The sequence below is a fragment of the Bubalus bubalis genome, chromosome 5 (genome assembly GCF_019923935.1).
Source record: "Bubalus bubalis isolate 160015118507 breed Murrah chromosome 5, NDDB_SH_1, whole genome shotgun sequence".
NCBI classification, from domain to species: Eukaryota; Metazoa; Chordata; class Mammalia; order Artiodactyla; family Bovidae; genus Bubalus; species Bubalus bubalis.
Window position 1 is genome coordinate 75,928,145 of NC_059161.1, and position 21,354 is coordinate 75,949,498.

At 38.3% G+C, this 21,354-nt stretch overlaps 1 protein-coding gene across 5 annotated transcripts in view; it reads right to left on the bottom strand.

Moving 5' to 3' along the window:
• The window catches only part of CR2 (complement C3d receptor 2), a 47,576-nt gene that overhangs the window by 23,682 nt on the left and 2,540 nt on the right, over positions 1-21,354 (bottom strand). For 2 of the 5 annotated variants that reach the window (XM_006050014.4, XM_006050013.4), the window contains exons 2-12: positions 11,237-11,416; positions 9,147-9,246; positions 8,636-8,721; positions 6,765-7,163; positions 4,982-5,158; positions 4,797-4,899; positions 4,094-4,179; positions 2,611-3,000; positions 808-996; positions 620-719; positions 322-404 (exon numbers count right to left, since the gene is read on the bottom strand). In XM_006050014.4, coding sequence (XP_006050076.3) covers positions 322-404; positions 620-719; positions 808-996; positions 2,611-3,000; positions 4,094-4,179; positions 4,797-4,899; positions 4,982-5,158; positions 6,765-7,163; positions 8,636-8,721; positions 9,147-9,246; positions 11,237-11,416 — 1,893 coding nt within the window. Of the gene's footprint in view, positions 1-321; positions 405-619; positions 720-807; positions 997-2,610; positions 3,001-4,093; positions 4,180-4,796; positions 4,900-4,981; positions 5,159-6,764; positions 7,164-8,635; positions 8,722-9,146; positions 9,247-11,236; positions 11,417-21,354 lie in introns of those variants that run through there. The other 3 variants (XM_006050015.4, XM_025286129.3, XM_025286130.3) reach the window with 3 other exon arrangements.

Here is a 21,354-nt window from a genome sequence, read left to right on the forward strand (position 1 = left end):
CTAAAGATCTCTTCACAGCCTGTGCAAGTCAGTGAAACTTTGAGCCATGCTGTGCAGGGCCACCCAAGATGAACAGTTATGGTGGAGAGTTCTGAAAAAATGTGATCCACTGGAGAAGGAAATGGCAAACTACTTCAGTACTCCTACCTTGAGAACCCCGTGAACAGTATGAAAAGACAAAGATCTCTAGAGGAGATCTTTGTTCTATAAGATCCTGTGTAGCAACAACTAGGCACAAAACTTTCAGTTAAGCTGAGAAGGCAGTGTCTTGCTGAACCTCTGGCCAAGGAGCAAGTTACAAACTACAGTTGCCTAACTTACCTTCACATGCTGGCATCCTGGTCCAAAAAGTACGCTGTCCAAAAATTACACACTGACTAGAAAGTGGTCCTTGTAACCGATACCTGGAGACAAAGGGAGGTCATTCAGAATGATTAGGCAGAATGAAAGCCTCTATTAAAAATCCAAGATAAATTCACTAAATTTGGAGGCACTAACTTCTTTTTATCAGCATTATCTCACAACCTCAAGTTGTCTATCGACCCTCATAGTTTCACAGTTCACACCATGCACACATAAGTCAAATGAATGAAACCGCATTGGGCCTCTGGACACTCACCCTTCATTACAGGAAAAGTTCACAGTTGCACCAACCCCAAAACTAGTGGGCCTCTTTATCTGCCCATTGAGAAATGGTCGTGGAGGTTCACACTGTGCCTCTAAGAAAGCAAGCCAAAGATAAGCAAAATATGGCAAGTAACATAATAGCCCAAATTCTTAACACAGATGATTGTCAATTTAGAGTACCTTTACATGTGGGAGCAACAGCACTCCAGTCTCCCGAAGACAAACAGTGAATGGTGTTTTCTCCAAGAAGTAAATAACCAGGTTCACAACTGTAGGTCACAGTCAATCCTGGAGCAAAGGAGTCAACACTCTCCCCTGTGTGATGCCCATTGGCAATTGTGGGAAGTGAAGGACACTCCAGGGGCATATCTTTACACACACATTAGGAAAAAGGTCATCAGATAACAGTTCCTTCACAGTCTATATTTTGATTTAGTATATACATCCAATTAAATGATACATGATCTATGGCAAACAGTCATTATTAATATTCAACTCAGTCTTTTAAAGATTAAACAGGTGTGGTTTAATTATATCCATTTTATACTACAAATAGTACATTATCTTTTAGTTATACTTTATGAATTATATTTGCCATGTGAAAACCTTCAATTACCAAAAAATAAAGTCCATTTTTCACTCATACTCTCATTCTACCCTTAAGCCTATTCTATGCTCCAAAAGTAGCATGCTGTTATTTATAAGATTATCCTGCCAGATATCAGTAATATAGTTTGCTTTTATCCCATATGTGATATATATACACACATTTTTCCTGTGTGTGATGCTCAATACATATTGTTCAATGCCTTGCTTTATTTGTTTAATAATCTATATCTTTCCATGTCAATACATAGAGGCCTATTTAAGTCTTTATAAAGACTTAATTGTTTTTCAGGCTTCCCTGATGGCTCAGATGGTAAAGAATCTGCCTGCAATGCAGGAGACTTGGGTTCCATCCCTAGGTCAGGAATATCGCATGGAGAAGGGAATGGCAACTCATTCTAGTATTCTCACCTGGAGAATTCCATGGACAAAAGAGCTTGGCAGACTCCAATCTTTGGGTCTCAAAGAGCCAGACATGATTGAGTGACTATCAAATACACACACAATTGTTTTCCATGGTCACCTCATTTGTGACTATCTTCAGAATGCCTCCAAGATTTTATAGATAGAATCATATTTTGATTATTTTGATAGTACAATTTTTGACAAATATTGCCAGATCCCATAATTACATAACTGAAATTCAGATTTAGAGTTCAAGCAACGTAAGTCAAACAAAATACAAAGAAAAGGAACTTACAGTAGTTCCTATTCTCAAAGTTGTTGTTCAGTCGCTAAGTCATGTCCAACTCTTTGCAACCCAATGGACTGCAGCATACCAGACTTCCCTGTCCTTCACTATCTCCTGGAGTTTGCTCAAACTCATGTCCATTTTCAAAGTAACTTGATTTGAGATGTTATGGCTTAGGACATGAGTTTGGAATATAGTGTGGATCACTCAGAAAGTATTTATAGAGGTCAAAGGGAATGGCAAATCATTTCTGCCGTACTACATTAACAGCTCTTATAGATAAATTTTAAATCCATTTGGTGTGTTTTTGCTTTAGGAGCCCACATTTCTTTTCATTTGACAATACCCTAGATAGACAGTTTAAACTATCTACTTTCCACAGTCCAGACTAACTCTGGCCTCTATCATTGTGAGATATTCCATTCAAATATTAGGTGTGTTCAGTTAGATTTTCCCATTATATTTTAAAATTATTTGCTCTATTGATGAATGAACATTTATATCCTTCTACAACTAAGGAAAAAAAAATAGGAAACTGTCATTTTCACCCTTTCCCTTGCTTCCTCCCTCCACCCTTAACATTTACACATTCACACTGTTCTTCCTTCAGAATGATCCCAAACTTAACCTGCACAGAAATGGAAGGGACCAAGCTCCTGGTTCAGTTTTATTTTCATTCTACTCACCACTCTCACAGGTTGGTAATGGTGTCGGACCCCACCTTCTATTCGCTTGGCACCAAACGGTTTTGTTTCCTTTCATGGTGAAATTGGCATTACAGGAAAATGTCACAGCATCACCGTGTCTGAATGGTGGTCTAGATGTTTTACTTCGATATCCCCCTGGTACTATGGGTTCAGAGCAAACAGAATTTCTATCATAATATTCACAGATAGGAGGAGCTTTATCCCAGATTCCATTCACATTGTCTTTACTTATACAAAAAAGACGTCTTTCTCCAATGAGGCGGAAGGCACTCTGACATGTATAGGTCACCACAGAATTAAGCGCTACAGGACCAGAATAATAACTACTGCGTCCATTTTTGATAGAAGGAGGGGGGTCACAAAAAATCCCTGCAAAGTAGGAAAGAAAATATGTGGTCACAATGATCATGAAAATAAGATTCAAATTTAGATAAAAGATCCAAATATAGGTCATGTCACTGTTTCAGAAATAGCTTAGAAATTTGTATAATTTCTTTCTTATTCATACTCACTCTGACAGCTCAGTAAGAGCTGTCCCTATGCTGCTAAATTCTTACCTTTTTCTTGATCTTCAGCAAAAAAAGCAATTAGGACCAAACAATAACAATGAAACAGAATTTATTGAATAGTTCTGTGTCTAATCAACTTTAATAATGAAACAAAAGGTAAATAGTACATGAAAATAATGTTAATGACATACTAATTACATGTGTACAATTTGGGCTCAATAGGCCTGGTTTCAAATCCCCAAAGTCATTCAATAGCTGCGTGACCTTAGGCAAGTCTCACCCTCTTTAAGCCTCAGTTTCCTAATCTAGTAAGAAAGTAGCTGAAAATGACAAGTACAATACCTGGAACATGCTAATTATGCAACACCTATTTCAAGCACAACTGGGGCTATTAAGTATAGAGACCACATTCTGTCCTGTTACAAAAGATACTGCGTCCTCACTGCAAGTCAATTGTCTTCTTTTAATGCTTGTCTCCTTTGAAGAAGCCACAGGAAATGGTTTCAAATAATATCTTTTATTTACTTGTCCTAATGGGCATGAAGAATATTAATTGTTTATAGCTGTGTTAGTATATGTACACTTTTCCTGAGTGAGTCTCAGAATAAAGAAAAAACTGCCAACCTCTGAAACTTCTGGATGATTTCCATTTAGCTCCAAGATTTGCTCATCAGATGAGGAAGTGGCATAACCATGTCAGTGCATCAGTGCTATTCATTTTCATCTGGAGTAACTTTTGAGAGCCTTTATCCTTATACACATAGAATACTCAACACCATTTGTAGTCAATTGAATAAAGTTAGTTTTGGCCTGCATTCTAAAACATACAGAAGAGTGGCATGTATATGTTCAAAGCATACATGTTGATAGATTTTATAATTGATAAATGCATGAGAACACACCAAAAATCAAGAGGCACAATCCATACTTGATTATTTTTGCTTTCTACTCACGTTCACAGACAGGAAATTTATTACTCCAGAAAACTCTCATTCCTTCTGAGACACACTGACTAGAAGACTGGCCATTTAACCGGTACCTTAAACAATAAGGGGCAGCAAATTATCACCAGAACAAACCAGTTCTCCGTTACATGGAAACTAAGCACTTCTTTCAAGAGTGTGGGATTAATGGGGTCTATTTTCATAAGAATTTTCCCTAAGGAAAAAGTCCAAGATTGCGAATTAGCTAAGTTATATGAAGACTTCAGACCAGCTAAAAACACAGAGCAAATAGTCCTGATGGTCTGTTCTTTCCTTGAGTTCTTGCTTTAATCTTCAGCATCCAAATGTTAAGATTTTCTTGACCATGAGAAGGAAACAACCTTAGTTCCTAGTGAAGAAAACATCAAAGACTTTGTTTCCTAAGCTTACTTCAAAGAGCCCCTCTTACTGAACCCTCAACATCCATTCAGTCTCCATAAAAGAAACCTTAACTTCTGAGCCTAATCATTGCTTTTGCAAAAGATGAGAGGACAATTCCCAACTTTGGCTGACCATGAACACATTTGGAGAAAATAAATGGGATTCTTTTAATAACAGAATTCTTAATCATAAAAGGTAAAGAAAAGGAGACAGAAAATCAGAGGCAAAGAAATGTAACTGTCTTTAAAGATCACACTTTGCAATGACTAGCTATGGATCACTTTGCACTCACCCTTTATCACAAACAAATGAAACCTCTGCCCCAAGCTGGAGATTAGGAGGAGCTACCACACGACCATTGAGAAGTTGGTTTGGAATGTCATCACATGATTTCACTAGGAAAAAAGAAACAAGGCTGGCACATGAGGAGTCAGGAAACAACTGAGTTTCCTTGAGATGAAATAGACCTTTATGCACCTTCACATTTGGGTGCTAGATGGCTCCAAGTTCCCAAGGATGTACATTGTATAGGGTTAGTTCCAATGAGAGTGTAGCCAGGCTCACAGCTGTAGGACACTTCCTGTCCAACTGCAAAGAATTCCTCATCCAGTTGGTTATAATTACCATGGTGGGTATGTGGAGGTGGTAGACACCCTGAGAAGAGAACAGGACCGGAGGCCTGTTATTTCTAAAATAAGAACTTTCTTCTCTACAACCTAAGCCAATTTAGGGTTGGCAGGAGTTGGATGAAGGTGGTCATGTCAGCCCTCCTAAGTGTAAGGCAAACACTCTTTTGGGTGAGACAGAGTGGGGCTACTATATGTTACATATTTTAGACATGATGAACTTTGCATCTATCGCCTCTGTATCTTCATCTATACCAGGAACTATGACCCCTCCTCATCATTTTCCTGTTTTATTTAAATGGATATCCTCTCACTAATACTGTAGCCAAGGGAACCAAACTATTATAATGCCTTTTCTTTTTTTTTTTTAATCCACCGAAATATCCCCTTTCTTCCTGGTCCCCACACCACTGATGAAGTGTCTAAGTCTTGGGGAAGGAGCTCCTAATGGTGCCAGATTTTTAGTAAGTTGGGCATTTCTCAATAAAAGTAGGAGAAAGAGGGGAAATGGGGGAAGTGACTCAATCTTAATTCTAACCTTATTCCATAAAGGCTACATTTTTCAATAGAAGAATGTATAAAGCCTATAGTAATTTGAATCAAATTCTGATCGGTCAATTTTCCCCACTGGCCTGGCTAATGGGATTAAGAGTTAATTTTATCCTCATTTAAACAAAATCTAACTACATACAATTTTAATCATATAAAAATCTTTGATCATTGGCTCTGGTACTATCTGCTTTTTGTGTGTGTGTGTGTGTGTCTTCTGATTTCCCCTAAATTAATGTATATCTAGCTCTGTCCCAGAATATAGTAAATTTCTCATCTCTTCAACATTTATATACTACTTTCAAAGTTTACTTTTAAATTTTTTTCCCACTTAACACATCACCCTATTTAACCCCCCAAATCATATGTAATTATTTTATATTGTTAGGTTAATCATGTTTCCATTATAAAATTATAATTATCTTTTCGTTTGTGTCTATCTATTGATTGTGAAAACTGATAAACATCTTTTACTATTGTGATTATGCAACTATTATTCACTTAATACCACTGTATCATGATTGGTCAACAGAAAATAACAGAATTCTATATCACTAAGACTACTATTTAATATAAAAACTTGAATTTACTTTTTAAAATCCAGATACATAGCAGAATTATTTTGGATTATTTTTGATAAATAAAAATGTCCAGGTATTGCTACTTTTCTCTCCAGAGCTCCAGGTGTGTTTCTAATGAGCAGATATGTTTAAAAGCAACTGGACTATATGATGATCTCTTATCTAGTTTGTTGCACTTTTTCTATTTCATATTCAGTGCTCCCATTTCACTTAGTTTATGTTTTCCAATTTCTCCGTCTCTTTTTTGTTGTTATTGCTGCTGTTCTTTCTCAAGCCTTTATCAAGCATAGTAGAAAAGCTTTTGTATACCTGTATGTATGTGGTATTATAATAAATATATTTTAGAAAATTTATGAATCTTTGCCTAGCTACTTTTAAATTCTTTAACCAGGATATCCAACAACATACACTGTCTTTATCATCCTCTTCTCGTAGGTATCCTACATCTATCTCTCCCAAAATCTCATTTTATTTCTAGATCCCCAAAATTGCAGCCCAACTCACCCTTGAAGCACTTTGGCAGTGGAGGATTCCATTTGCTGTTTGGTTGGCACCATACTGTGTTGCTGCCTTTCATGGTAAAGCCAGGCTTACACTTAAACATCACAGAATCATTTAAAGAAAATGAACGCCTAAATCCAGATTCCATAGCTCCATTTTCAACTTCTGGAATTGGGCATTTGACTACAGGAATACACTGAGGGGGAGGGCTGTTCCAGATGCCAACTTGATTGTCTTTGCTGGTGCAATATATTGACTTCTCACCCAAGAGGTCAAACAGCTTTTTCCCATTCTGTCCAACATGGCACTGATAAGTAACCACCGTTCCATAGTAAAAGTAGTCTCTATTGCTGCTCTGAAAGTCTCCATTAGAGATGGCTGGGGGTGGCTCACAAGGAATAGCTTTGGCGGTGTGGTAGATAGGAAAAGAGAGAAGGTATTTAAATGTTATATCTTCTGTAACAAACACATGAAAAGATCCTCAACATCACTCATTATCAGAGAAATGCAAATCAAAACCACAATGACGTACCATTTCACACCGGTCAGAATGGCTGCTTTCAAACAGTCTACAAACAATAAATGCTGGAGAGGGTGTGGAGAAAAGGGAACCCTCTTATACTGTTGGTGGGAATGCAAACTAGTACAGCCACTATGGAGAACAGTGTGGAGATTCCTTAAAAAACTGGAAATAGAACTGCTATATGACCCAGCAATCCCACTGCTGGGCATACACACTGAGGAAACCAGAATTGAAAGAGACACATGTACCCCAATGTTCATCGCAGCACTGTTTATAATAGGCAGGACATGGAAGCAACCTAGATGTCCATCAGCAGATGAATGGATAAGAAAGCAGTGGTACATATACACAATGGAGTATTACTCAGCCATTAAAAAGAATACATTTGAATCAGTTCTAATGAGGTGGATGAAACTGGAGCCTATTATACAGAGTGAAGTAAGCCAGAAAGAAAAACACCAATACAGTATACTAATGCATATATATGGAATTTAGAAAGATGGTAACGATGACCCTATATGCGAGACAGAAAAAGAGACACAGATGTATAGAACAGTCTTTTGGAATCTGTGGGAGAAGGCGAGGGTAGGATGATCTGAGAGAATAGCATTGAAACATGTATATTATCATATGTGAAACAGATTGCCAGTCCAGGTTCAATGCATGAGAGAGGGCTGGTGCACTGGGATGACCCTGAGGGATGGGATGGGGAGGGAGTGGGATGGGGGTTCAGGATGGGGAACACATGTACACCCATGGCTGATTCATGTCAATGTATGGCAAAAACCACCACAATATTGTAAAGTAATTTGCCTCCAGTTAAAATAAAAAGGAAAGAAATTTAAAAATAAATGTTATATCTTCTGGGAATTTTGTCTTAATTCTTGCAAACCAAACTTCCACTTCACCTACAATTAACCCATATTGCTGAAATTCTGTAAGCTCATCTCAAAGATGGTTCTAAATGGAAAGTATCAAGGTAGGAAGATACATGGAACTGGCCTAATAAAACCCCCTAAATATGACTTAGTCACCAGTCCTCACACCCAGAGTACAGATAAACTCTTACAAAAGGTACTTAGAGTGCCATACATTCTGCTTGGATTTAAGCTGGCAGAATGGAGTCTTGTGGCATATTTTAGACTTGAGCAGTTATTCATTGTGAACTAACTTACCATCAAGGTATGGTAAGCAAAAGAAAGGGTAGTGGGATCAGGGGCATGGAAGAAAATAAATCACAGATTTGTGTTCAGATCTGCTCAGAACAAGTGCAACCTTCCTGGATACTTATTTTGATATGTAGATGTCCACTTTCCCTCTAGAGGGGGACGAGAACAAAAATTCTACTCACATTCACAAAGGGGTAGGTCCTTATCCCAGGTTACTGTATTGTCTGAGATAAGACATGTAGCAGATGTGTCACCAATGAGTCGATATCTAAAGATAAAGAGATGAGTGATCATCTCCCAGCTGGACATTTTAGAAAAGCTTAGAACTTTTTCCACTGAAAGAATGGCAAAGAATAGAATATCATGGTGAAAGTAATGGTGAAAGATTATGGACACATACATAAGATTCAACAACCTAAAGACAAATGAAATTTGACCTCCTGGTCACGAACACTGAAGATTTAAAATTGGAAGAGCAGTAGCGCAAAATTTTTCTCTTCTAGGGATCCACTCTAGTGGGTCATCCTTAACAGTTCTCCCTGGAACATATCAGAGAGGTGATTCTCTTTTTATTTATCCATTTTTAAGGGTGGGCGGCAATTACTCATATCTTTTTTTTGGAAGACAGATGATTTCCATTGAAACTACTGTTCTAATATCCACATACTCTGGAGATGTCTCCTGCCAACTCACCCTTTGTCACAAGAAAATGTAATTGTTGCCCCAAACATGATACCCTGAGGTGTGTGGACAGAGCCATGGAGGAGTTCTCTAGGAACCGTACATGATTTACCTACAAGGGAGAACAAGACAGAAAAAAAAAAAAAAATCGGGATTGGGATTTTAGGGATTTTTTTCTGCTTTTATTAAATTCCAATATGACTGGACTTGCTGAGTAGCCTACCCATGCTTATGCAAAGAACTTTTGGACATTTAGAAAACTTTTATCTTTCAACTCCATAACACTATTTGTTTAAAACCTGTAGTCTATATTTCTAAGCATTTATGAAAATATTATTTGTGGTCAACCATAATTTATAGTCTCTCAGTTCAGTTCAGTTGCTCAGTCATGTCCGATTATTTGCGACCCCATGAATTGCAGCATGCCAGGCCTCCCTGTCCATCACCAACTCTCAGAGTTCACTCAAACTCATGTCCATCTAGTCAGTGATGCCATCCAGCCATCTCATCCTCTGTCGTCCCCATCTCCTCCTGCCCCCAATCCCTCCCAGCATCAGAGTCCCGACTCTTTGCGATCCCATGGACTGTAGTCTACCAGGCTTCTCTGTCCATGGGATTTTCCAGCCAAGAGTACTGGAGTGGGTTGCCATTTCCTTCTCCTGGGGATGAACCAGGTCTCCTGCATTGCAGGCAGATGCTTTACCCTCTGAGTCACCAGGTACTGTAATTTATAGTCTCTCCTTCTCCCTTTTATACTCTGTCAGTTGATGGCAACATCTAGCAAGTCTTGTGGCTTAAAAAAAAAAAAATTATCATTTCCTTTCTGTAGCTCATTATTTACCACCTGTCCTTAATTCAATTGATCATCAAGTTTTCATGACTAGATTCCAGAAATCTCTCTCCAAACCAATTATTTTGCTACTACTAAAATCTCTCATTAAATCACTAAGTAATAAAATTTACCTTTCTAATGCTGGTTGCCACTGGTCCAGTACATGTTTTATGCCACTGCACACATTATCATTTAGAATCACAAATGCAGTCATGCCACTCCCCACATTCAAAAAATTACAATCACTTACCAATGTTCATTGGAAAAAAATGTATGGCCCACCACAGTTAAGTTCCAGTCCTCATCATTTACTATTTCTCACCATGAACCTTGTGTTCCAACCACAATTTTTTTTTCTATTTTGTATTTTTCAAAGACATCATGTTCTTCCATATCTTTATATGTTGACATATGCTGTTTTTTTCTGTCTGTAATGCCCAGATGTCCCTGTTCTCCTAGATAGCACTTATTATTTATTCTCTGTGATGTCATATAATTTTATCTTTATAGATTAAAAAATTATACCATAGCACAGTGTTTGTTTAAAAGCCAGTCTCTACAAATAGTATAGGAGTTCCTCAGAGACTAGCAGATTAATTTATATATCTCTCCCCAACCCCACCATCCAGCTTAATGCTTTATACCTAGTGATTATTCAAATATATTTCTTGAATTGAATTGGGTAAGATTGAGGTGAAACTAATATTAGAATTAGTTTATACTAGTTGGCTCAGACGGTAAAGCATCTGCCCGCAATGAGGGAAACCCGGGTTTGATTCCTGGGTCAGGAAGATCCCCTGGAGAAGGAAATGGCAACCCACTCCAGCATTCTTGCCTGGAAAATTCCATAGACTGGGGAGACTGGTAGGCTACAGTCCATGGGGTTGCAAAGAGTTGGACACGACTGAGCAATTTCACTTTAATATATATATATATATGTTAGTACATATATATATATTAAGATATATATACTTAAAGTTATATATATATATTAAGATATATATAACTTTTAAGATCACTATAACACAGTACAGAGACCATAGAACAAAGTCGTGGAAATTATAGGATAAACAGAGTTGGCCAGCTGTGATGATTTAACTCCAATACCCAATATCTAATACCCTTAGGAGTAAAAGAAACCATGGAGAACCTAGGAACTCATTCATTTGAGATTACTGACTAATCTTCTTATCTTTTATCTTGAAAATTACAGGTTAGCCCACAGAGACATGCTACAGACTCAAAGATTCTTCTATTACAGATTACTCACGTTTACAGAATTGCTGAGCATTTGACCACTGGGAGGTCTTTAGGCAGGTGACAAAGAATGACTTCTTGAAATACCCAGGAAGGCACTCATATTCCCAAGTTTTGCCAACAGCAAACTCAGACTGATCACTCTGAATTTTAGGCTTAGCAAAAGGATATCTTGGCAGGAATTTACACTGACCTAGAGACAAAGATCACAGGAATATCAAAACTGAGAGGCTAAAATCTCTACTGTGCTTCTGTATGGTCACGAGTTACAATGACAAATTTGATCTTTAGAAATTAAATCTAATATGTAGATATTTGGGGGAGTCAAAGAAAATGTATCTTACAGTATGAATGCATATACAGAGAAACAAGCTCAGGAGTTCAAAGACTTTTTATGACAGACTTCAGAAGAAGAGCTGGAGAAAATATTTTTTTAATAAAATTCCATAAAGACCCTGGAGTTCCACCTTTATAAAATCTTATAAAATTTAAATAAAAACTAAAATGGTATAAAAACTTTTCTTCAATATCACAGGAAACAAGTATATCAAGTATATCAGATCTTGTGAGCTCATCTCATGTAAGAACCTCCAAAATTATTTTTATGAATTAACATTTCTATTTTAGTCTTTAAAACTTTAGGCCATAGTAAGGAGAAAATGCTGGGCTGGAAGAAGCACAAGCTGGAATCAAGATTGCTGGGAGAAATATCAATAACCTCAGATATGCAGATGACACCACCCTTATAGCAGAAAGTGAAGAGGAACTAAAAAGCCTCTTGATGAAGGTGAAAGAGGAGAGTGAAAAGTTGGCTTAAAACTCAACATTCAGAAAACGAAAATCATGGCATCTGGTCCCATCACTTCATGGGAAATAGATGGGGAAGCAGTGGAAACAGTGTCAGACTTTATTTTTTCTGGGCTCCAAAATCACTGCAGATGGTGACTGCAGCCATGAAATTAAAAGACGCTTACTCCTTGGAAGAAAAGTTATGACCAACCTAGAGAGTCTATTCAAAAGCAGAGACATTACTTTGCCAACAAAGGTCCATCTAGTCAAGGCTACGGTTTTTCCAGTGGTCATGTATGGATGTGAGAGTTGGACTGTGAAGAAGGCTGAGCACCGAAGCATTGATGCTTTTGAACTGTGGTATTGGAGAAGACTCTTGAGAGTCCCTTGGACTGCAAGGAGATCCAACCAGTCCATTCTGAAGGAGATCAGCCCTGGGATTTCTTTGGAAGGAATGATGCTAAAGCTGAAACTCCAGTACTTTGGCCACCTCATGCGAAGAGTTGACTCATTGGAAAAGACTCTGATGCTGGGAGGGATTGGGGGCAGGAGGAGAAGGGGACGACAGAGGATGAGATGGCTGGATGGCATCACTGACTCGATGGACATGAGTCTGAGTGAACTCCGGGAGTTGGTGATGGACAGGGAGGCCTGGCATGCTGCAATTCATGGGGTTGCAAAGAGTCAGACACGACTGAGTGACTGAACTGAACTGAACTGAAGGAGAAAATAGGATTGTTTTTTATTCTTCATTATTTTTTCCATTAACCTAATGGAGTAATATGCCCCCAAAAGCATTTAGTAAATACTTTCTGATGGGTACCAGATAAAAGGAGATAGTTGTTTCAAGATATGTCCTTGTGAATTAAAGTAATTGTGATTATGATGATGAAAAAGAAACAAATATTATTCTAGGAGGTGAGGAAAAAAAAGAAAAACTGTAATGACCTGATGCTTTACAATGTACCTTGAAAAGAATTTTTCTAGATATGAAAGACAGTTCAAGTTTCAACTCCAGAATGATGGTATATTTGAATATCAAATCTATAAATCTCCATTTTCAAACAAATCTGAAACAGTTATAGATGCAAGTCAAAGAACAAACATGGACTAACTGACACAAAGGGAAACACAGACCTCCCAAGGTTATAGCTGGATCCAGCCTTTTTGTAGCCAACACTTCTATTGGTGGAGTCATACAGACAGGAGTCTCTGGTGGAGGCATAGGCCAAACAACAGGGAGGGAACACAGCCCCACCCACACAGATAATTGGATTAAAGATTTACTGAGCATGGCCCCACCCATCAGAACAAGACCCAGTTTCCCCCACAGTCAGTCTCCCCCATCAGGAAGCTTCCATAAGCCTCTTATCCTTGTCCCTCAGAGGGCAGAGAGAATGAAAACCACAATCACAGAAAACTAACCAAGCTGTTCACATGGACCACAGCCTTGTCTAACTCAAGGAAACTATGAGCCATGCTGTGTAGGGCATGGGGAGAGTTCTTACAAAATATTGTCCACTGAAAAAGGGAATGGCAAACCACTTCAGTATTCTTGCCTTGAGAATTCCATAAAGACTATGAAAAGGCAAAAAGATAAGACACTGAAAGCTGAAATCCCCAGGTCAGTAAGTGCCCAATATGCTACTGGAGAAGAGTGGAGAAATAACTCCAAAAAGAATAAAGAGACTGAGTCAAAGTGAAAAGACCACCTAGTTGAGGATGTGACTGGTGATGGAAATACAGTCTGATGCTGTAAAGAATGGTATTGCACAGGAACCTGGAATGTTAGGTCCATGAATTAAGGAAAATTGGAAGTTATCAAACAGGAAGTGGCAAGAGTGAACATCGACATTTTAGAAATCAGTGAAATAAAATGGCCTGTAATGGGAGAATTTAATTCAGATAACCATTATATTTATTACTGTGGGCAAGAATCCCTTAGAAGACATGGAGTCTCCCTCATAGTCAACAGAACAGTCTGAAATGCAGTACTTGGGTGCATTCTCAAAAATGACAGAATGGTTTCTGTTCATTTCCAAGGCAAACTATTCAGTATCACAGTAATTCAAGTAATCACCAACCACTAATGCCAAAGAAGCTGAAGTGGAACAGTTCTATGATGACCTACAAGACCTTCCAGAACTAATACCAAAAAAAAGATGTCCTTTTCATCATAGGGTACTGGAATGCAAAAGTAGGAAGTCAAGAGATACCTGGAGTAACAGGCAAATTTGGCCTTGGAGTACAAAATGAAAGGGCAAAGGCTAACAGAGTTTGCCAAGAGAATGCATTGGTCATAGCAAACACCCTCTTCCAACAATACAAGTGACGATACTACACACGGACGTCACCAGATGGTCAATACTGAAATCAGATTGATTATACTCTTTGCAGCTGAAGATGGAGAAGTTCTATACCCTTAGCAAAAACAAGACCGGGAGCTGATTGTGGCTCAGATCATGAATCCCTTATTGCAAAAATCAGACTTAAATTGAAGAAAGTAGGCAAAACCACTAGACCATTCAGGTATGACCTAAATCAAATCCCTTATGATTACACAGTGGAGGTGACAAATATACTCAAAGAATTAGATGTGATAGAATCCCTGAAGAACTATGGACGGGGGTTCATGACATTGTACAGGAGGCAGTGATCGAGACCATCCCCAAGAAAAAGAAATGCAAAAAGGCAAAATGATTGCCTGAGGAGGCCTTACAAATAGCTGAGAAAAGAAAAAAAGTGAAAAGCAAGGGAGAAAAGGAATGATATACTCATCTGAATGCAGAGTTTCAAAGAATACCAAGGAGAGATACAAAAGCCTTCCTCAGCAATCGATGCAAAGAAATAGAGGAAAACAACAGAATGGGAAGACTAGATATTGCTTCAAGAAAATGAGATACCGAGGGAAAATCTCATGCAAGATTGGGCAAAATAAAGGCCAGAAATGGTATCGACCTAACAGAAGCAGAAGATATGAAGAAGAGGTGACAAGAATACACAGAAGAACTACACAAAAAAGATGTTAATGACCCAGATAACCACAATGGTGTGATCACTCACCTAGAGACAGATATCCTGGATTCGGAAGTTAAGTGGGCCTTAGGAAGCATCATGACAAACAAAGCTAGTGGAGGTGATGGAATTCCAGATGAGCTGTCTCAAGTCCTAAAAGATGAATCTGTGAAAGTGCTGCACTCAATATGCCAGAAAATTTGGAAAACTCAGCAGTGGCCACAGGACTGGGAAAAGTCAGTTTTCATTCCAATCTCAAAAAAAGGCAATGCCAAAGTAGGCTCAAACTACTGCACAGTTGCATTCATCTCACACCCTAGCAATGTAATGCTCAAAATTCTCCAAGCCAGGCTTCAACAGTACCTGAACCAAGAATTTCCAAATATTCAAGCTGGATTTCTAAGGCAGCGAAACAAGAGATCAAATTGCCAACATCCGTTGGAACATAGAAAAAGCAAGAGTTCCAGAAAAAATCTACTTTTTCTTTATTGACTCTGCCAAAGCCTTTGACTATATGGATCACAACAAACTTTGGAAAATTCTTAAAGAAACTGGAATCCCAGACCACCTTACCTGTCTCCTGAGAAATCTGTATGCAGGTCAAGAAGCAGCAGTTAGAACAGGACATGGAACAACAGACTGGTTCCAAACTGGGAAAGGTGTATGTCAGTGCTGTATAATGTTACCCTGCCTAATTAACTTATATTCAGAGTTCATCATGAAAATGCTGGGCTGGATGAAGCACAAGCTGGAATCAAGAATGCTGGGAGAAATATCAATAACCTCAGGTATGCAGATGACAACACCATTATGGCAGAAAGTGAAGAGGAAGTGAAGAGCCTCTTGATGAAAGTGAAATAAGAGAGTGAAAAAGCTGGCTTAAAGCTCAACATTCAAAAAATGAAGATCATGGCATCTGGTCCAATGACTTCATGGCAAATTGATGCAGAAACAATGGAAAAAGTAAGAGACTATTTTCTTGGGCTCCAAAATCACTGCAGATGGTGACTGCAGCCATGCAGCCATGAAATTAAAAGATGCTTGCTCCTTGTAAGATAAGCTATGACTAACCTAGACAGAATATTAAAAACCAGAGACATTACTTTGCCAACAAAGTTCTGTATAGTCAAAGCTATGGTTTTTCCAGTAGTTATGTTAGGATGTGAGAGTTGGACTATAAAGAAAGCTGAGCACCGAAGAATTGATGCTTTTGAACTGTGGTGTTGGATAAAACACTTGGGAACCCCTTGGACTGCAAGGATATCCAACCAGTCCATCCTAAAGGAAATGAGTCCTGAATATTCATTGGACGGACTGATGCTGAAGCTGAAGCTCCAATACTTTGGCTACCTGATAGGAAGAACCAACTCTTTGGAGAAGACCCTCGTGCTGAGGAAGATTGAAGACAGGAGGAGAAGCAGATAACAGAGGATGAGATGGTTGCATGGCATCACCAACTCAGTGGACATGAGTTTGAGCAAGACCTGGGAGTTGGTGATGGACAGGGCAGCTTCGCATGCTGGAGTCCATGGGGTCACAAAGAGTTAGACACAACTGAGTGACTGAACTGGTCGACAGGATCTAAGAATAGCCTTTACTGTTGGGACCCATGTCACACTGTAGGTCTCCTGTTTCTTTTCTCAACTCTTCTGTTTTCCTCCATTAACACCTACAAATGTCTTCAAGCACATACTTTTGCAAAACAGCAAGACTCTATGGGGAAAGTCAGGGTTTGACCTCAATGAAGACCAACTTCATGACCCTGTCATTATTTGTGTCAATTCACCCTAACCAAATGATTTAACCTATACATATCCAATGTGAATAAGAACAACCCTAAATAATTCCACAAGCTGAAAACCTGTCTGAATTTACAAGATTAATTCAGTAGTGATGATATGGACTAAGATGCAACCAAGATCTTGGAGAAGCAAAATGCAGAAGTTAATTTATAACATGACATTTGGGGGTGAAATTAAGTAAGAATCACACTTTCTGGATGAGAAATATTAGGAAATTCTTATCTTCAAAGAGACTTAGGAACTTTCTCTCTTTGGGGGGACACCAACTCTTATTAATAGGGCTTCCCTTGTGGCTCAGATTGTAAAGAATCTGCTTGCAATGCAGGAGACCTAAGGTTGATCCTTGGGTTGGGAAGATCCCCTGGAGAAAGGAATGGCAGCCCACTCCAATATTCCTGCCTGAAAAATTCTATGGACAGAGGAGCCTGGTGTGCTACAGTCTATGCGGTTACAAAGAGTCAGACTTGACTGAGCAACTAACACTTTCACTTTTCAGCTCTTATTAGTAATGAAATCATCAAAATCCCAGGTCAGAGGACAGAAATTCCAAAATTATGTTTTCCACATAAAAAAAAGTGAACGTTATCTATGAACCATTAAGTAACATTATTTTTCTTAAGTTGGACCCTCTTCACATCTTTTTAAAATCAGGACTAAACATCAGTATAAATAATGACAGGATCTAAAATAGAAGATAGTGACAAAATATTGACATATACATTACATAAACTATGTTAAAACTAAGTATGCAAAGGAGTTTCTAGAGAACAAAAGTATATTTAATTCTTTATTTGTGTTTAAGGAGATTTACCTGAACTGGCTTAGAAGTCCATTTGAAATGAATAAAGAACAAATATATAGGATAATAAAAATAAACCTGAAATTTAAGACAGATAGCAGATAGAAGGAGAAAATATTATAGATAATGAGAATTATTATGATCAAATATCAAAACACTGGGTTTCCTTACTATTTGATAATTTTTGAATGACCAGTGCAGGTATTAACCAAGATACTGTCTTAAATACAGAATATGCATCAGTGAACATTAGACACAAGGTTCTCACCTTCATGGAATTTATATTAAAATAGAGGGAGGTAGACTATAAATAAATAGATGATATATAAAGGAAATAAACAGAATTATGTATCAAAATGTAATGGACTGGGAAAAGAGGAGACAGGATGGCATACAACTTCAGTTATGATGATTAAGGAAGACCTATGAAGAATAGAGATTTGAGTTATGACTGAAGGATAAGAAGGTGTCAGCAAGGTAAAGTGCTGGGTAAAAGCAATGGATTTGCTATGCCTTAGGAATAGACTAGGGCTTCCCTGGTGGCTCAGATGGTAAAGAATCTGCCTGCAATGTGGGAGACCTGGGTTCGATCCTAGGGTTGATAAGATCCCAGGGCATGGCTACCCATTCCAGTGGTCTTGCCTGGAGAATTCCAATGGACAGAGGAGACTGGTGGGCTACAGTCCATGAGGTCACAAAGACAAAAGGCAAGTGTGGCTGGAATTTGGTGATCAGAGTGGAATGGGATGAAGCTAGAAAGCCCAGCAGAAAGAATTGCACAGGGCTTCTTAGTCTACAGTAGAATGTCACCATGTTCTTTTGGGTGGATGTCATTGGAGAGTTCAAGCAAGAGAGTCGTGTGATCTAGTTTAACTTTTAAAAAGAATAATTTGGTAACTGGATGGAGAATGGACTGGACTTTTACTTTCAGAAGTAGGAAGTAAAATCTGGAGGCTATTAAAGTAGATTACCCCAAATAAAATAAAGCTTGGATACAAGGAGACAGAAACAGATAAACTAGGAATATACTATAGAAATAAAATTGGTAGGACTCCATTGTACTAGATGTGGGGCTAAGGGAATGGGACTATTCAGTAATGGCTCCAGGCTTTTTTAAACAAAATTTATTTTATTTATTCACTTATTTGACTGCACTGGGACTTATTTGATGCATGTGGGATCTAGGTCCCTGACCAGGGATCAAACCAAAGCCCCCTGCATTGGGAACACAGAGTTTTAACCACTGGACCACCAGGAAAAACCTAATAAATGGCTTTTAAGCTTTTGATTTGAGCTACTTGGTTGACGGTAATACAATGTATTGAGATTGGAATGGACCTGTGTCTGTGTGTGTGTATGTGTGTGTGTGCACGTGTGCACGTGTGTGTGTGTGCGTGTGCACATGTGTGTGTTGTGGGGAATGTACAGAATTGGTTCCACTTTAGGCTTGGTATATTTAACATACTCAGTGGACATTAAGATGCAAATGTAATTGCATGCACAAATTTGCCTCTCAGGAGAGAGCTCAGGGCTACAGATAATACGTATGAGTCATCAACATATAAATAGTATTTAAAGTCGTGAGACTGGATAGCTCTCTTAGGAAGAAAGTATGGAGGAAAACAGAAGAGGCCCAGGACTGAACCCTAAGACCCTCTAAAAATATTAGAGATAGGGCAAAAGAGACTAAAGGTAACCAGAGAAAATAGGTAAAAATAGGAAAAAAATAGATACGAGTGTCTTGTTTTGGAAGATGATGATGAAAACTGTTTCAAGAGGCAGAAGTCAGTCAGCTTTTGCTGAAAGACTGAGAAAGATAAAGATAGAAAAATGACCATTGGATTTGTTAGCAGAAGGTCAGTACTGACCTTGATGAGAATAGCTTCAAGACAATAGTGTGGAAAGAAGCCTGTCTGGGAAGGATTAATGAGAAAAATAAGTGTGAGGAAGTAGTCAATGAGAATTTTTGCTGAGAAAGATGAGAAAAAGGACAAAAAAATGGAATGCCACTGGATCATGAAAAGTTTCTTCCTGCAACCAAAGAAAGGATGCCCTGGGGCATATTTAACTGCTGGTGGGGATCATCCAAGGGAGAGATACAAATGGATGATACGAGACAGGGGATATCTGCAGAGGTAAAGTCTTTGCACAGGAAACAGGATGGATTGTGATCATGAATACAGAAAGAGGAGTTGACTTTTGTCAGGAGGAAGGATACTTCTTCCATTGTTATAGAAGAAAATAGAAATTTCTTACTGAACTCCTAGATATGTGCAAATGCTGGGGATTCATCAGGCAATAAGACAGATAAAGGCCTTGTTCACATGGCCTGGTAAGGGAACAAACAAGTAAATAAATTAAAAGGTTTTATATGATGATAGGTGCTCTGTGGAAAAAAGAACATGGTTGTGTGATAGAGTGGCCTGGGGCAGGAGCTACTTCAGGTAAGAGTCAGAGAGTCAGAGAAGAATAACAGTGGGTCTGAGACATGAATGTTGAGGAGACAGGTAAGGGGTGACCTGTAGACAAGATTTAACAGAGGAAAACTAGTGCAATAGCTAAACAAGTGTGACTCCAATTAAGGAACAGAAAGAAGGTCAGCATGGCTGGAACACAGGTGGTGAGTGAGGAATATAGAGAATTTCAGAGAGAGGCAGAGGCTTGGCATTGAGTTTAAGGAGCATGGATTTTGTCTCAGTGTGATGGGAAACCCTTGGCAGGTTTTAAGCAAAGGAGAGAAAAGGATCTGATTTCAGACAGAGGTAAATGATTGGAAAATAGGGGAATTTCTTTTAATGATTTTGTTTCCTTAGTGTTGAGTGAGGTGAGGCTGTCAGTCAAGGTAAGAGTGAAACTTAAGAGTATAAGAAATTTGAATTGGTTTATGCAAATAGGCAAAAGGGGAAAAACAAAACCACTCTGAGAAGGAAATTTGGTCTTTAAAACACTTGCTTCAGAATTTTTCAGAATGCTTGTTAAATCTTGGATTTCTAGGCCAACTCCCAGACATATCTCTGGAAGGTAAGATGGAACCCAGAAACCAAAGGCACCATAATTCCTCAAAAAATTAACAATAGAACTATCATATGATTCAACAATTACATTTTTAGGGATATATACAAAGAAAATGAAAACATTAACTTGAAAAGATATCTGTACCCTCATGTTCATAGTGGCATTATTTATACATGTAAACATAGCCAACACATGGAAATAACCTAGTTGTCCATCAACAGATGAATGAACGAAGAAGTTGTGGATGAATATATACAATGGAATATTATTCAGCCATTAAAAAGCAAGGAAATCCTACCATTCACAACAACATGGATGATATTTGAAGGCATTATACTGAGTGAATAAGTCAGAGACATACAAATAATGTATCATTTCACTTATATGTGGAATCTAAAAACAAAAATACCAAACTCAAAGAAAAAAAGAGATCTGATTTACCGTTACTGAAGACAGAGCATGGGAGGAGAATTGGAGGAAGATGATCAAAAGTTTTAAATTTCCAGTTATATGAAAAATAAGTATAGCAATGTAATGTACAACATGATAACTATAATTAACATGGTTTTATGATGTGTGGGAAAATTGTTAATAGAGTATGTCCTAAGTTCTCATTGGCTTCACTCATGGCTCAGAGGTTAAAGCGTCTGCCTGCAATGCGGGAGACCTGGTTTCAAACCCTGGGTTGGGAAGATCCCCTGGAGAAGGAAA